General features: G+C 43.7%; 1 protein-coding gene across 14 annotated transcripts in view; it reads left to right on the forward strand.

The window, feature by feature from the left end:
* Nucleotides 1-17,392, forward strand: part of SHLD1 (shieldin complex subunit 1) — a 99,982-nt gene that overhangs the window by 46,344 nt on the left and 36,246 nt on the right. The window contains exon 4 of one of the 14 annotated variants that reach the window (XM_045445258.1): nt 10,518-10,583. The exons of the other annotated variants lie outside the window; for them this stretch is intronic. Within the exon in view, the coding sequence (XP_045301214.1) occupies nt 10,518-10,522 (5 nt within the window). The 3' untranslated portion in view covers nt 10,523-10,583. Of the gene's footprint in view, nt 1-10,517; nt 10,584-17,392 lie in introns of those variants that run through there. 14 annotated transcript variants of the gene reach the window in all.

Raw genomic sequence — 17,392 nt, forward strand, 5'->3', positions numbered from 1 at the left:
GCTTTGTTTGCTCCAGGTCTGTAACCTTTCGCCTTGTTAGAGCTGATCTGTGGCTGCACGAGAACATGTCAGTCTCGGCCTGACATAAGGGGTACCCCAGGAATGTCATGGGGGAGTTGCCCAGGATGAAGGTGCCCATCAGCCATCCCTGTCACCTAGTCCTGTCTCCCGGTGCCACTTGACACTTTCTGACTAGCATGGAAACACCTGCTGGTGCATCGAACAGGAATTTGTGTCGAGAAGCAGGGTTTTGTTCAGTTTGGCACAAGAGGTTTCCTGTTGACTTCTGGAAGTGTTTGCAGGCGCGGGGCAAATGACAACAAACAACCCAAGAGTTCCCACTTACTCAAAGACTCCTTGGCAGTTTGTTTGCTGGACAGAGGGCTGCGTGCTGGTGGTGAGCTAAAGCCTGTGCCCCGCGGGGGGATCTTGGTGGAGTCCTGGCAGTGGGAACCTAGGCGATGCTCCGGTGATCTGCGGAGAGAAAAACCAAAATGTTAACAACGCAAACCCCGAATGCCCTTGTTCCCTCCGGGAACATAGTATTGTCCCAAGCTCAGAAAGCTGTACCTTAGTGCCTAACTTTGGGTCTAATTGTCATGAAGCTGCAGGGTGGTAATGGTGTTTCCCCTTCGTTCTCTTCTTTATCAACCAGTGCCCCAGCCCCCCTTTTGCATTGTTTAAGACGTTAGGCCCTTCTACAGCAGTACATTGCGTCACTTTCTTTTTTTTTTTTTAATTTTTTTTTTCAACGTTTATTTATTTTTTTGGGGACAGAGACAGAGCATGAACGGGGGAGGGGCAGAGAGAGAGGGAGACACAGAATCGGAAACAGGCTCCAGGCTCTGCGCCATCAGCCCAGAGCCCGACGCGGGGCTCGAACTCACGGACCGCGAGATCGTGACCTGGCTGAAGTCGGACGCTTAACCGACTGCGCCACCCAGGCGCCCCGTGCGTCACTTTCTTTTTTATGTAGTATCTTTTCTTAAAAAAAAAAAAGCTTATATATTTTGAGAGAGAGAGGGAGCATGAATGAGTGCAAGCAGGGGAGGGGCAGAGAGAGAGCAAAAGCCAGCAGGCTCCGTGCGGTCAGTGCAGAGCCCGTTGTGGGGCTCGATCTCACGAAGCACGAGATCATAACCTGAGCCGAAATCAAGAGTTGGACGCCTGATGCCACTCAGGCGCCCCTTCATGTAAACCTTTCTAAAAATTGAGATGTGATTGACATATAAAGTTATAGTAGTTTCAGATGTACAACAGAATGATTCAGTATATGTGTCCACTGCAAACTGATCACCGTAAGAAGTCTAGGTAACATCCGTTCAATTCCTTAAAAAAAAAGGGGGAAAAGGTAGATTATTTGGGACAGACAACAAAATAGGGATGTAAGTACTTGAACTTTGTGATAAATTTGTGATCAGACAGAGGTGGGTCTAACACGGTAAGACTCATGGCTGGGCCTGGGTGGCCTCCGTTTCTCGGTCGAACGGGGAGAAAGTGCAGCCTTTGGGGTTTGAAGGGCTTTGTGACTTTTTACTCGGTGCCCCTAGGTGCGTTAAAGAACTTGTCTGAGCCTCAGTTTTAAAATCCGTTCTGTGGGGATAACGATACCTACCCAAGGGAGTTGGGCACACAAAGGTGTCACACATGACAGTCCCACCCCACACTTTAAACTCTTCAAGCATCAGGCTCGGCGGTCTATGATGTATGCACTTACGGATTATATCTTCTTCCTCCCCATTGAAAATGAAAACAGTTGCCTCTTCTTCCGTTCCTATATCCCATCCCTTATGATGATTAAGAAGCAGTGATCATTTCCTGTATTACTGTGAGGAAACAGATTCTCTGCAATAAGTGTCCCAGTCCGTTTCCACTCTTACAGTCAGGCAGGCAGTTTTGGTAAACTACTTCCCAAGTGCTGAAGGAGTTAGATTAGGAGAAGCGTGGCGTTGTCCCAGAGACTGGTTGAGATCACTGGCCTCTGCCTCCGGCCGTGGACGGGGAGATTCAGGGCCTCCCTGTCGCTGCAGAATGATGGGAGAGTTGGCCTTCCCGTGACATGCTGCTGAGTCCGGATACCAACATGCCTTGTCACAGCCCGTGCTTGTGTTTTGCTGTGAGCAGGACATGTGAACAGGTAACCTGGGGCCGGGGAGGGTGCAGAGTGGTGGCTGTGATGGTTGCCACATGTATCTTTCTTTTTTTTTTTTTTTTTTTTTAATTTTTTTGGTAATGTTTATTTTTGTGTTTGTGTGAGAGAGAAACAGAGTCCGAAGCAGGCTGCAGGCTCTGAGCTGTCAGCACAGAGCCTGACGTGGGACTCGAACTCATGAACCACGAGATCGTCACCTGAGCTGAAGTCAGACGCTAAACTGACTGAGCCACCCAGGCGCCCCTGTTGTATCTTTCTGTTACAAGACTTGCTTTTAGTGTCTGAGAGTAAGTGGTCTTATAACCATTCCCGGTGATTTTCTGTCCAGAGTTCTCATTTTGCTCGTGAACACACTGGCTTAGGAATCCACTGGCTGGCAGCTGCGTGCCAGGACAGTGCCCACCTCTCTCAGCTGGAGCCCCACGGGGCCGTGCCTCTCCTCAGTCAGCCTTTGCCTCCTGTCCCTCTCCTCTGCTGGGTCGAGGGCAGCTCTTGGCCACATTTGATTGTGCTTGAACTGTGATTCAAAACTGGCACGATGATATCATTGGTTTAAAAAATTTTTTAATCCAGAAATATAATATAAACTCTTGACTTCCGAAAATATTTCCGAAAATAATATCCATCCCTATATATCCCTATATATATAAAACACTGCATTATTCAAAGCAGCTTTGTAAGTTAGAGTCCTATTTTTGTGGAATGTTCCCATTTTGGCAAGTCACATGCCCTAGAATTATTTTAACATTGCTGGAAAAGAGGCTCCCCTTAGACTTCCTTTTTGAGGATATAGCCTTTCTTTGTAGGCTTCAGGATTCATGTTCCCTAGAAGCCATTAGGGATTTCAGGCAAAGAGCTATAGAGAATAAATCCAAACCATATCTTTCTTTTTGTTGAGTACTTACTGCAACTTGTCTTTGAAGGCAGGTCCCCTCGTGATGAAGGCAATAGTGATCCTTTTTTTTTTTTTTTTAATTGTTTTAAATGTTTATTTATTTTTGAGAGAGAGACAGAGACAGAGACAGAGCACAAGCAGGGGAGGGGCAGAGAGAGAGAGGGAGACACAGAATCTGAAGCAGGCTCCAGGCTCTGAGCTGTCAGCACAGAGCCTGACATGGGGCTCGAACCTACAAACTGAGATCATGACCTGAGCCGAAGTCGGACACTCAACAGACTGAGCCACCCAGGCACCCCAGTAGTGATCCTTTTAAAAGAAAAGTTTAGGAAAATAAATAGTACAGAAGGTACACAATGAAATGTAAAAGTCTTGTGTCTCCTCAGTGCTTCTCCCTAGAGGTAATTGTGAATAACTTTTGTGTATCTTCCTAGATATTTGCTATGCAATTATAAGCATAAATATTGATATAGCTATACATACACATATGTACATATACACATATATTACACACACAAAACAGCACGTGTATCTGTTTTTTAGAAATGCAAATGGAATTTTATTGTACCTACCATTTTGTATCTTACTCTTTTCACTTAATGCTATATCAAGGCATCTTGCCATATTAGTACACGCAGATCTCATATTTTTAGTGGCTACGTCGTATTCTGTTGTATGGTCGGACCATAATTTATTTAATGTGGTGTCTATTGATGGATGTTGAGGTGGTTCCTACTCTTTTAGTCTCACAAACAATCTTGTAGTGGGTTTTCTCAGTGATATCTTACCCAGTGCATTTGGTGAATGCATACTCTCATTAGTTGAATCACATCTTGAGAACTATATTGCTGTATTTTAAGTATAGGTTTCTTGTGCTATATACATAAGTAGAGTGTTCCTGTGAAAGCTTTCATCAGCCAAAATGGCATAAAGTGAAGATGCAATTATCATTAATTTATATGGAAAATTTTTTGAGCTTTCCCAGACTCCAAAAATAACCCCTTTTAGGCATTTCTGACACCTTAGGACACACCTTGTTAACAGATGCACATAATAAATTGAGATGAAGTACAGATGTCCACAGACACAGGTCAAAGTTATGGTGGCTCGACGCAGAGATTATGAGTATAGTTCCCAGGAAGGAGCTTGGTGGGGCCACTCTGGCTTCTCAGGTACAGCTGCCTCGGTATATAAGCAGTGAATACTATTTTGCCATTTTTGATCAAAGTGAAAATCCTCTTTGGATTTCTTTTGGTTAGTGAAAATAGGTACTAATGAAGGTCTTTTGTAAAAGCAAAGTGGTGAGACATGAACTTTGGAAAAGTAGGGGATACCTGTATTAGTGATTTAGTAGATTTTAGCAGAGAATATTTATAATGAAGCCTAGCAAAAAAATCTCCTTAAAAAAGTACAAGAGGAGCGCCTGGGGGGCTCAGTCAGTTAAGCATCCAATTTTGGCTTAGGTCATGATCTCACGGTTCATGGGTTCGAGCCCTGCCTTGGGCTCTATGCTGACCGCTTGGAGCCTGGAGCCTGCTTCGGATTCTGTGTCTCCCCCTCTCTCTCTGCCCCCACCCCTCCCAGCGTTCACGTTCTGTCTCTCTCTCTCAGAAATAAATAAACATTAAAAAACATTTTTTAAAAAGTACAAGAAACACATTTACAAATAGTGGAAGTGTTTTAGAAGCCAGTTTAGTTAGGTTAATCTTATTATTCACTAGGAATTAATTCATGGTAAGATATTTGTTTTAGAACATCAAATTAATATGCCATGAAGGAATTTAAGGGGGTGGCATTTTTTAACGAGTTGCCATAGTGGCAGATACAGCACTGTGGCACATACATCCTTAGAATACACTTCCATAGGTGGAATTAAAACAGAATAATTTCTCATAAGAGGAGGTGAGAAATTTTGGGGGTGGATTTTTCTTTCTAAAACAGTTTTCATAAGTGATTAAAATGACAGCTTTTAAAAAGTCATCAAAGAACTAGATGCATGCCTAATAGAAAGGATCTGAATGTTCATGTTTGCACAAAAATAGGCAATCCATTTTGATTCCATGAAATGAATATTTACTGGTTAGAGTCCATCTTGATGGCATTAACAGATATAGCTCTCTGTAAGTAGATTCTTAGATTGATTTGCTCTGAATTCACAGTTAAATCCCTATTTCTCTTTATTTGAAAAAAATTTTTTTTAATGTTTATTTATTTATGAGACAGAGAGAGACATAGCGTGAACGGGGGAGGGTCAGAGAGAGAGGGAGACACAGAATCTGAAACAGGCTCCAGGCTCTGAACTGTCAGCACAGAGCCCGATGGTGGGGCTCGAACTCACGGACCGCAAGATCATGACCTGAGCTGAAGTCGGACACTTAACCGACTGAGCCACCCAGGCGCCCCTCTTTATTATTTTTTTTTATTAAAAATTTTTTTTGAGTTTATTTATTTTGAGAGAGACAGAGAGAGTGGAGGAGGGGCAAAGAGCGAGGGAGAGAGAGAATCCCAAGCAGGCTCTGCACTGTCAGCATGGAGCCAAATGTGGGGCTTGAACTCACAAACTGTGAGATCATGACCTGAGCTGGAACCAAGAGTTGGACGCTTAACTGACTGAGGCATCCAGGTGCCCCTCCCTATTTCCCTTAAAATTTTTTTTAATGTTTATTTATTTGCAAGAGATAGAGACAGAGGGCAAGCTGGGGAGGAGCAGAGAGAGAGAGGAAGACACAGAATCTGAAACAGGCTCTAGGCTCTGAGCTGTCAGTACAGAGCCCAGCATGGGGCTCGAACTCGGGAATGGTGAGATCATGACCTAGACCAAAGTTGGACACTTAGCCGACTGAGCCACCCAGGCGCCCCCTATTTCCCTTTAAAGGTACATGCATGTGATCAGGTGTCTGATTGCCATCATCCATGTAGCAAATGCCGTTTGCCTTGCGTGAGTGGGTCCCTGGTTCCACAGCTCAGCATACACCTGAGTGGAGTGCCATTCTTCCAGCAAGTATGAGTCAGTGCCATTGGCCCTTGGCATCAGCAGCCACAGCCTGGACGAGTTTTCTAACTACCACTATCGTGTTTGATAGCAACTGCATCCATCCTCCCTCATTTGTGTAGGTAACTCAAGTCTTTACACCACATTTCTCAACCAGGGGTGATTTTGCCCTCCTCACCCTAGAGATGTTTGGCAGTGTTTGGATACATTTTTGGTTCCCCTTCTCCTCCTACTTCTCCCTCCCCTCCTTCTTTTTTGAGGACCAACATAGATTGGCCCCACTTTTATTTTGCCAAGGAAACACGTTGAAAGCAGCCTATACCACTGATTCCACAAATCTACCTTCATTTCACAAAAGAAAAGCTAATTTAATTTCCGAAATAGAAGGAGGACCTAATCCCCAAATATAGATCAGCCTCATGTGGTTGCTAGTTTTCTCACTTGGCCATGGACTGGTGAGAATTTCATCATGGCCTACCATGAGTCAGAGGCCAGTGCTTGGGATGCTTGGCATACATAGTGCCAAAAGCACTGCTTACAGTTCCCTGATGCTTAACAGGCAACTGGAAAGTGGTAGTAGTATGAATCATAACTATTGCTTAGAGATGCTGCTGCATGAAATTTAAGAGCCCTTCCTTCCATTTCTGAAAATTCTGGTATCATTGAACAAGTGAATGGATGGCCTCTTGTAAGACAGCAAGGCTATTCTTTTCTGTGCATTAAAAGTTTCCTTTGGTGGAGAGATTTTTGTAGAGTTTATGGATCATATTTTTAGTAGATTATACCAAGCTTCAAGCTCAGTTACACCGTTTCTCTGCCTTTCAGAGTAAATCATTACACCGATGGGAGGCAACGATGCCCTATGCGTCACTCTCACCAGGCATTATGCCTCAGCAATATACTGAGTTCTTTCAGTTCCCTCCATGTTGAATTGGGTTGTTTACCTAAACCCCTGATGACTAGGCTCTTTAAAAATGCAGTGGATGTTGTTTGTTCATTCAAGAAATGATTTTTGAGTGCCTACTATGTGCCAAGCCCCGTGCTTGACCCTGGGGATACACAGTGAACAAAACAGATAAAGGTCTTGCCTTCAAGGAGCTTTTACTATAGTTACTGCCCTCATGCTTGGAGGGGGTACACAAGGGGTAGAGAGATAACAAAACAAATAATCTATCAGCTGGTGCTATGAAGAAAGGGGATGAAATGTAAGAGATGGGGGTGTGATTTAAGCACCATGGCCAGGAAAGGCCTCTTGGATAGGTGACTTGTGAGGAGAGTCTGGAAGAATTTTAGTATTATTGGAGTAAATTAATACATTTTTCTTGCTTATAAGCTTATAATTATGGGATAAAGAGCTTCTGTACTTTCCTATGGGTGGGAGAAAATGCAAATATTGTAAAAGAGCAGTTGGAGAGAGAATCATATATTTACAACACTATTTCCTCAGAAGAGGAAAAGGCAGAGAAACAAAAAGAACTGAGTCAAATGGTTGTTTTGGACTTTATACCAAGAAATGAGCCAGCTTTTCTCAAAACAACCTATTACTGCCTCTCTTTCGTGGCATCCTGAGTATTGATCCAGAAAGCATCTTTAAAGGTGTTAAATATTTATTAACACTGGGAAAAATAAGTCTCATCTGTGAAATTGTTGTTTGGGACCCAAGAATCTTGAAGAAAAGTACTGAACACTCATTGGTGGTTTATTTAGGAATATCTGTATATTTTCTGTTAAACATTACTGAATTTAAAATGCCTCTAAACTCAGCCCTATAGAATTAATTCCTTAACATAATCCCAAAGTCAAAAAGATTAGTAAATTGTCTACTTTTAGCTAAATGTTTAACTTTTGAGACTGAAATTGGTAACATCTTTTTAAATACGTTCTGCACTTCCAAGATTACTTTTTTTTTAAATTTTAATGTTTATTTATTTTTGAGAGATACAGCGTGAGTGGGGGAGGGGACAGGGAGACACAGAATCTGAAGCAGGCTCCAGGCTCTGAGCTGTCAGCACAGAGCCTGATGCAGGGCTCAAACCTACGAGCTGTGAGATCGTGACCTGAACCAAAGTCGGACTCTTAACTGACTGAGCCGCCCAGGCACCCCTCTAAGATTACGTTTTTTTAGTGGCACTCACCACCAGAGGGCTGGAAAGAGACATCCAGAACTAGCTCTAATACGTTGTGTGGTGACAACAGCTACACTTGTGGTGAGCATAGAATAAGGTATAGAATTGTGGAATCACTATGTTGTACATCTGAAACTAATGTAACATTGTATGTCAACTATACTTCAATTAAAAAAAAAAAAGTATCTGGGGCTCCTGGGTGGCTCAGTCAGTTAAGTGACTCTTTCCCTCTCTCTCTCTGCCCCTGCCCTGCTCACTCTCTCTCTCTCCCCCAAAATAAATAAATGAACTTTAGAAAAAAAATTAAAAAAAAAAAAAAAAAGCATTAGCTCTAATGTTCTTTTTCACCACTCATGCTCCTTGGGAGTTTCTGTGATTCTGGAATCCATCTGTCTCTAAGAGGGAGGCTGCTTTCTCTGCTAGCAGATGAGCTTGACAGTTTGACTGTACTAAGTAAGCCTTTTCAACCTTGATTCTTAGCCTTAGCTGCACATTGGTATCACTTGGAGGGAGTTTTAATGATACTGATGTCTAGGACCCACCTCTAGAAGCTCTGATTTAATAAGTAAGGAGGGCAGCCTGGGGAAATCAGAATTTTTTAAAAGCTCCCTAGGTGGTTCTCATATGCAGCCAAGCTTTAAAAACCCCTGCTTTAGTGCAGCACTTTTCAAAATGTAATGTGTGTATCAGTCACTCAGGGATCTGGTTAAAGTGCAGATTCTAATTCAGTCAAGTATGACGTGCAAAGACCAGGGACACCTGAATAAGACTGTAGAGCAGAGGTTGCCAGACAAATCTGACCCAAGGGCTGATTTTGCATAGCCTTTTGGCCCTTTACAGGAAAAAAATTTGCTGACTCCTGCTCTAAAAGGACTTTTGATAAAGCTCCCTATAACCACTGAAAAATCCCTTCTTAGTAATATCCCACTTTATAGGACCCATGCACCACTTTTTTTCCTATACTCAGGAATTTATTTTTATATAAAAGTAATGGCATAACTGGTAGATTACTTGCTGGTAAACTTGATTCTTTCAAGGCTTGTTTGTAAGCTTGTTAGGGAGATTTTAGGGCAGCCTTTACGTATCGCTAGTCTGGCTTCCTACCGAGGTGTGTCCCTTTCTGGCTCTCTTATTGAATACCCCAGTTGTTCAACAAGGACTCTCCACTCTGGCTGTCAAAACATGTGTGTCCCCCAGCCCCGTGTGAGTTCTAAAAGGTGGCCAGGTCATAACTGCCCTGGCTTTGCCTGGCTTTATAGACTTTTGCTCTAAATATGCACAGCTTAGGGGCACCTGGGTGGCTTAGTCAGTTAAGTGTCCGACTTTGGCCCAGGTCACGAACTCGCGGTTTGTGAGTTCGAGCCCCGTGTCGGGCTCTGTGCTGACAGCTCAGAGCCTGGAGCCTGCTTCGGATTCTGTGTCTCCCTCTCTCTCTGCCCCTCCCTCACTCATGCTCTCTCTGTCAAAAATAAACATTAAAAAAATTTTTTTTAATGTACAGCTTAGTGTCCAGTGAAAGACTCAAAAGAATAATCTCTATGCTTATTTCTGGAGTTTTATCTCTGTGCAGCTCCCTCCTCTACAGGACTTGGCTTCATAAATTTCAGGCACCTCAAATTCCAATCTCTGTGCCCTGCGTGGATTCCCCCTCCTTGCACTGTGGTCCCTAAAGTGACTCCACGCAGAAAGTTGGGGCAGTCGTAGGCACATTTTACTTTCTTCCCTTCTCTCTCCTGAACTCCCTGTGTTCAATAACTGAAAAACGTTGTTTTGTCCAGCTTTCTAGTTGTTTTATAGCAGAAGGGCAGGTCTGGTACCAGTTACTGTATCATTGCTGGAGACTATTTACTTGGATTTTTTTCCTTCTAATATTTTTCTACAGTAAGTAAAGGCAGGGGTCCTGTCACCATTTTATAGGTTAGATGACACAGAGTTGCCAAGAGTGCGTAAGAGGCTTGAAATCACACGCAGAGTTGGTAGGATGGCAGGATCCTGGATCACATGACTTAACCTTGCCTCACTAACCTAGATCCCACCTGCAGACCTACACATGCCAGTGGGTGTTATAGGCAGAGACCAAAGCAGTGGAGAAAAGAGAAGAAAGGGTAAAACAGGACAGTGGTGGAAGCGCGGGGAGAGGAAAGTTCTTTAGCTGTCTATCGGGGTAGAAATTGGGGCTTCTACAGTTACCCCAAGAGTTGCCTCAGGTATCACTCACTGTCACTCATGACAATATAGAAATAATAGCCACCATTGGCTCCATCCTTACCATTTTGCTGAGAGCTTTCAATGTATTATCTCATTTATCTTCGTGCTCTACCCAAAGAAGACACTATTATCCCTATTTTACAGATTAGGAAACTGAGGCTCAGAAAGTCTCTTCTCTGCCCAGAGACACAGCTGAGACTGCAGCAGTGCTGAAATGAAGTGTGAGCTAGATACGGTCTCTTCTATCTTGGAACTTACCCTCTAGCAATAGAAAACCCAAGAAATCAGCCTCTGAAACGTTCCCATTAGAAGACATTCTCCTACAGTGGTATTTTTACTAGGCAAACTTGGAGTTGTTTGTCATGGGTAGGCTTAAAAAAGAATAGTTGTGAAAGATCAGGCTAAGTTCATAAAATAAAGAAGGGAAAATGTTACTTGAGGCTGACATTCAGTGATAGCTTAGCCAGCTGCCATACTGTCTCACAGGGAAAGGTTTTATTTATGTCTCTTTTGGTCTTGTCTTCTTTTCATCTCCATGTTTGATGTATAAGCTTTAGCCAGAGCCTTTGATTTACAGTGTTCTAGAGAAAGAGACCAGGGATGACAAAGCCTGTCAGGCCATACCTAAAAGCCCCTGTGTTGTCCTAGATCGGAGCAGTCTGAGAGCCGCACGGAGGGTTTCAGCAGGTGCTCAGGGAGAGCCTGCTGGGAAGGCAGCTCCCCTAAAGCCTCGTAAAATAAAGACCTTCCTAATCCTTCTTTGAAATACGCAATTTGCTTGGGTATTGGATGTTATGGCAGCAATTTGTAGGCCTTTGAAAATTCTTTTACTATCTGAGTTCAATCAACAGAGAAAACTGAAAAATCCATTAATTATGAATATATTAAATAAGGGGCTTTAAAATTTATTGAAAATCTGTAGCCAACATTTTTTAACCTCTAAAATACAGTTTACTAAAACTATAGTTACTGTTATAACATGCTGGATATTGAGGGGTAGGGAGCTTAGGTATCTATCGGGAGTAATAACAAATTACCCCACGACTCAGTGGCTTAAAACAATAAACATTTATTATCTCATAGCTTCTGGGGGCAGAAGTCTGGGTGGCTTAGCTGGAGGGTTCTGGTTCAGGGTCTCATGAGGTTGCAATCAAGCTGAAGCCTTGACTAGAGCTAGAGAATCTGATTCCAAGAAGATTCACTCATGGGACTCTTGGCTGGAGTTTTTGGCTGCCCACATGGGCCTCTTCACGGGACACAGCCTTGTGTCCTCAAGACATGACAGTTGACTTCTGCCTGAGTGAGGAGAGAGAGACTTGGAGGGGGAGGGGTCCAAAACAGAAGCCACAGTGCCTTTCAAAACCTAATCTGAGAAGTGACAGACCATCACGTCTGCCTATTCTATGGGTCACACAGACCAATCCCACTACAGCATGGGAGGAGACTACACAAGAGTGTGCATATCAGGAGAGGGCCATCCTTGGGAGCCATCTTGGAGGCTGGCTACCATATGCGCTATGTTAAGATGGAAAGTAAATTCCAATATTCAGTGAGCAGCTACTGTGTGCCACAGTTCAGCAAAGTTCCATTTAAAAGTCTATCATGTTGGTTGTATCTTCTTGAGAGATATAAAAGTGAAAACCCAGAGCCATGGGGTTGTGTGTGTGTGTGTGTGTGTATGTCCCTAAGTCTCAGCCAATTGTACAATTCCTTGTCATATTATAGGGCCAAAGAGCTGACTCCTGAGAGGCAGGAATTGATCACCAAAAGACTTTCGAGTTTGCGTGAATAAATCTCAACCTGAATAAGATCAGTGATCCAGTACAAAGGAGAAGCCCCATCTGTTTTGTTCACTGATGGGGGCACTGACCAGGCTTAAGTTGTAGGAAATCTGAGGAGGGAACCTTTCTTCAGTGCAACATCCTGGGAACACCTTCTCCAGGCCATGGTCTGTGCTCCTTTCAGTGCTCATTTTCCAAAAGGGAAAGAAAGGGACCCAGTACCATCTTGTTCGTGGAGCCCTTCCTTTATTCTCCCCCATAGGAGACCTGAGGTCTGGTCTTGAGCAAGTCACATGCTTGCTCTGTATTAAATTCTGTAACAGTACCAAAGTGGTAGGACTAGAAAGAAAGGTATGAGTACAGTACGTGGCTAAGTCATGTTGCAACTGGCATTTTACCAGCTATTGTTCCAATGAAGAATCACCTGGGCATTCAGATGTGAAAGCTACTGGTTCCCAAACGGCCTTTTATTTCAACTCAGAGCCTTAAATGAGCCAGTCTTATGGCATGCGAGGGGAGGTACCTGATAACAGCGGTTTCTACAGTAACAAGTAGTCAGGGGGAATTACCAGAACCTTTTGGACATCCTGAGCAATGTGCAAGCTATCTGCCTGTTTGCACTCAATGCTTTTTCCAAAGGGTTATGGTTGTAATGAGGATAATGGGTTTTCATTGTAAATACAGAAAAACTTCAAGAAGAAAGCTTAGGAAGAAGAAACTCTAGAAGGAAAAGGGTGGAAAGAAGTTGGGATGGTGTTCAAATATATCTAATGATATATTGTCTTAAAACTTCACGTTAGTTTACTCTGGTTGGTTTGCTGTATTTGCTTTTGATTGTTTCCTGCTCATTTGGATATTTCATGTGTTTTTGTTTTTTTATTTTTTTTAAGTTTATTTATTTATTTTGAGAGAGAGGGAAAGAGAGAATCCCAAGCAGGCTCTGCACCATCAGTACAGAGCCCAATGCAGGGCTCAAACTCACAGAACCGTGAGATCATGACCTGAGCCGAAACCAAGAGTCTGTCGTTTAACCCACTGGGCCACCCAGGTGCCCCTTCATATATTTTTAAAAAGCAATGCAGAGGAGAACACAGTCTCCTGTTTAAAACCTGGAGGTAATCATTAATCATTGTTCCCATTTTTGTGATTTACTTGTAGCTTTTCATTGTCAACCAAAGAAAGATCATACTCTCTGTGTGGTTTTGCATGCTGCCTCTTTTTCCCTCTGTAGAATAGGGTCCTAGAAGTGGAATGCCTGCTTTGAAGGGCATGCACACGTCACATGCACATCTTACAAACAGTGCCACTGTGAACATAAATGTCCCATGTGTTTTGTGTTGCACCCTGCTCACACACACACCAGAGCCGACAATTCTGAGAAGAGGCAGGTTTGTGCTATGTGTTGGGGAGCAACCGGGCTCAACTGTTCTAATCCCTTTAAATGACACCCAGCCAGATGTCACCTCCTCCCAGCCCCTTTCCCCACCCTTTCTCCTTCCACCTCCTCCTGTTTCTGACTGTAGGATCATTTCAGGTTTCTGCTGGGAAACTCACTTTTTGTGAGCCACCTTCTTTCAGCTGGGTGGAGTGTGGGTATGTGGCACCTTTGGGTTTCATGCTCTAGCTGGCCTTCCTCCAAGTTGTCCACTGGAGGTGCCCTCCTCGCCTTCCAGCATGTAGTGGATTGATAGGTGTGCACTTGGGGATTCTGAGCCTGCCTGCTGATTCTTTCTTGAGAATAGTCTCCTGGAAGGTAAATTACAGGATTAAAGTATTTGAGTCCCTTGGCCCTCTGGGAAAATGACACCTGCTTATCCTCCACCCAGCAGGCTGGGAAGGGGCTCATCTCCCCACATCCTGGTAATATTTACTCATTCCACCAGTATTGATGCCCACTGTGTGTCCTCACTGAGAATACCCTATGGGTTCAAAGTGTCATCTCATTGTTTTAATTTGCATTTATTTGCAAATCATTTATAATGAAATGTAATATTTTAAAAGCTGTGGCAATATACACATATTACGTAAAATTTACCATATTTACCAGTGGCATTAAACTACATTTACGTATTGTGTAGGCATCACCACCATCCATCTCCAGAACTTTTCTATCTTACCAAACTGAAACTCTGTCCCCATTAGATGCTAACTCCCCATACCTCTTTCCCCAGCCCCCGGCATCCACATTCTATTTTCTGCCTGTATGGATGAGATGCAATATTTTCATATGTATTGGCCGTTCACATTTCTTCACCTATCAATTCTTTTAAAATGTCCTCAGCCTATATTTCCTGTCGGGACATTAGTATTTTTCTCATGGAGTGGGAAGAGTTTCCTAGGAAAGTTGAGAGTGACTGGATCAAGGATTTTTCATTTTTTTAAGCACTGTTAAGATTGGTGGGTTTTCTCTGCCTGGTCTTGATTCTGGAGAGATTTGCCTTCTTTTATCCCCTCCTGGTTTCTAAGCTGCGATCTCCCAACTGTTTCCTCTCCTTAGAAATGGGTTCAGTATTTTTTTTTTTTTTACAGCTTTACTGAAGAACAGTTGACAAAATTGTATGTATCTAAAGTGTACAACAGGATGATTTGTTGTAAAATAATTACCAAGATCAAAATAATTAACACATCCATCACCTTAAGTAGTTAACTCGTGTGTGTGTGTGTGTGTGTGTGTGTGTGTGTGTGTGTTGAGAACACTTAAGATCAAAAAATGCCCTAGGCTTATGGTGCTTATACAGCTATAAAGCCAAGACAGTAAACAACAAAACTAGTAAATTAACAGCATTAATTTAATGTTATGCATTATATTGTTTTGCTGAAACTAAGTCACAGTTTACAACATGAATGTGACCTGCAGTGACAATATGTAAATAAATAATTTTTGAAAAAAGAGAGAAAGAGAGAAGGAAAGAAAAAGTGGCTCAGCAGGCCTCAGGGTGAGCTTTGGTGCCCCCACTGGTCCAGCCTGAGGCTGCTTGTTGCCCAGGCCTAGAGGAAACCGGGTTGTTTCTACCTCTTTGTTTTTTTTAATTGATTTTGAGGTTTTTAATTTATTTTTAGAGAGAGAGAAACAGACAGACAAGTGGGAAGGGGCAGAGAGACAGAGAGAGAGAGAGAAAGAGAGAGGGAGAGAATCCCAAGCAGGTTCTGTGCTGTTGGCATGGAGCCCGATGTGAGGCTTGAACCACAAACCTTGAGATCATGACCTGAGCCAAAACCAAGAGCTGGGCACTTGACCAACTGAACCCCGCAGGCGCCCCTGTTTCTACTTCTTCTCAGGAGCACCCCATGAGCCCCAAACCTTGCTTCTTGCTTATTTTACCAGGAAATTCAAGCAACAGAAAAAGAACTTTCTCATGGCCCTGACACCTGCCCCTGTCCCCATAGGCCCCCATCTGTTAGAGTGGGTACTTTGTCTCTGCTCCTATTTAAGGCTGGTCCCTCCTAAGGTATGCTGTCCCCATCTCCTCTCTCCCAGTCACGTATATCACACCTCCACTTATCTCCTCTCTCCTGCATTATTGATTTTCCCCTCTTGACTGGCTTATTCTTAGCAACATAAAACATGCTGCAATGTCCCTCATCTTAAAAAAAGAAGTCCTCCCTTGACCCCATATTGCTCTTGGGCTCCTGCCCCACTTCTCTGTTCCTTTTTCCAGCAAAGGGCTGTGAAAGATGTGTCTAATTTGTCCATACTCACTCTCTCCCTTCTTTCCTTCCCAGTTCCTCTCCAATCCCCCCCAGCCAGGCTTGTGCCTCCCCTCCCCACTCCCCACTGACCACCACCTCCCCCCCAACCCCCCCACCCCCGCCCCCACATACACACCACTGCTGTTACGAACTTAAGTCATGTGGCCACACTTGGCAGCAAAGGAGGCTGGCAATGCAGCCTAGCTGTGTGCTCAGAGAAGGGGACACAGGATTGGGGGTGGGGGAACAGGTAGAGCAATGTGAAGGGGAAGAGGGAGCTATTTCAGAGCTACTATTTGCAGTTCAATGGGGCCGGATGTGAATGCACGCTCTCCTCCACGGGAACCTTAACTGAAGAACGTAAAGAACAAGGCGGCCAGGAATAGCGCAGGCCCAGCCCGCAGGGGCAGGGCTGCTCTTTGTCTAGCGGGAGGGCGGAGCAGACCAGCAAAGGTGCTTTCGGCGGCTGGCTTCCGATCTTGACTTCAGATGAAGGCTGCTTTTTTTGTTTTCATGTAAAGAATTGGATTCTTTATTTGTGATATCCATCAACCTTGCTATTCTATATTTCTATCAGCAAGGCAGTTTTCTCCACTATCATTTTTTGTTTTTTATAAACAGCTTGAACTCGATCACGCGAAAGGGCTACAATTATACATTTGTTAACCAAGCACAACACATAGCTATTTTGCTTTACAACTTGCACCTAATATATCAGTACAGCTGGTTCATCAGTTGTCATGAAGGTTGCATTTTTTTTTTTTTCTTTTAGTAGCCCAACACAGGGCTTGAACTCAGGACCTTGAGATCAAGACCTGAGCTGAGATCAAGAGTCAGAGGCTTAACCAACTGAGCCCCCCAGGTGCCGCACGAAGTTTGCATTTTTTAAGGGAAAAATGTATCTAGTATCCAGGAACAATTTTCTGATGAAATCTCCAGTTTTCTGCAATGTGGACTGGAGCTTGTGTCTTTCCAATTTTATTTGAAGATCCTAAAATTTAGATTGCCTTTTCCAAATCCTAATGTTCAGATTGCATTTTTCGAACCAAAAATTGTGGATCAATCCCGTGGCCTGTACACATATCTCCATCTTCACGGTCATCAGAGGCCTTAGCTTCCTTTCCAAAACCACTGGACTAAGTGGGGGAGTAAATCTCCCATTGTGGATCTTTTTATTATTACTATTATTATTTGAGAGAGAGAGAAAGAGCACGTATGAGCAGGGGAGAGGGGCAGATGTCGAGAGAGAGAATCTTAATCAGGCTCTGTGCTTAGCACGCAGCCCAATACGAGCTTAACTTGGGGCTCGATCCCATGACCCTATGATCGTCACCTGAGCCAAAATCAAGAGTCACACAGATGCTCAGCTGACTGAGTCACCCAGGCTCCTCTCCCTTATGGGGTCTTTAAGGATGATTCCAGCACAGCCACAGAAATTACAGAGAGGCCTATGAGATGAAAGGGTCTATTGTACTCTCAGGGCCTAGAGGAAGGGGAGCCACGTGGAAGGAGCAGCCAGGGAGAAGACTCAACCAGGCCGTGGGGGAG

This window comes from Leopardus geoffroyi, chromosome A3 (assembly GCF_018350155.1).
Source record: "Leopardus geoffroyi isolate Oge1 chromosome A3, O.geoffroyi_Oge1_pat1.0, whole genome shotgun sequence".
Taxonomy (NCBI): Eukaryota; Metazoa; Chordata; class Mammalia; order Carnivora; family Felidae; genus Leopardus; species Leopardus geoffroyi.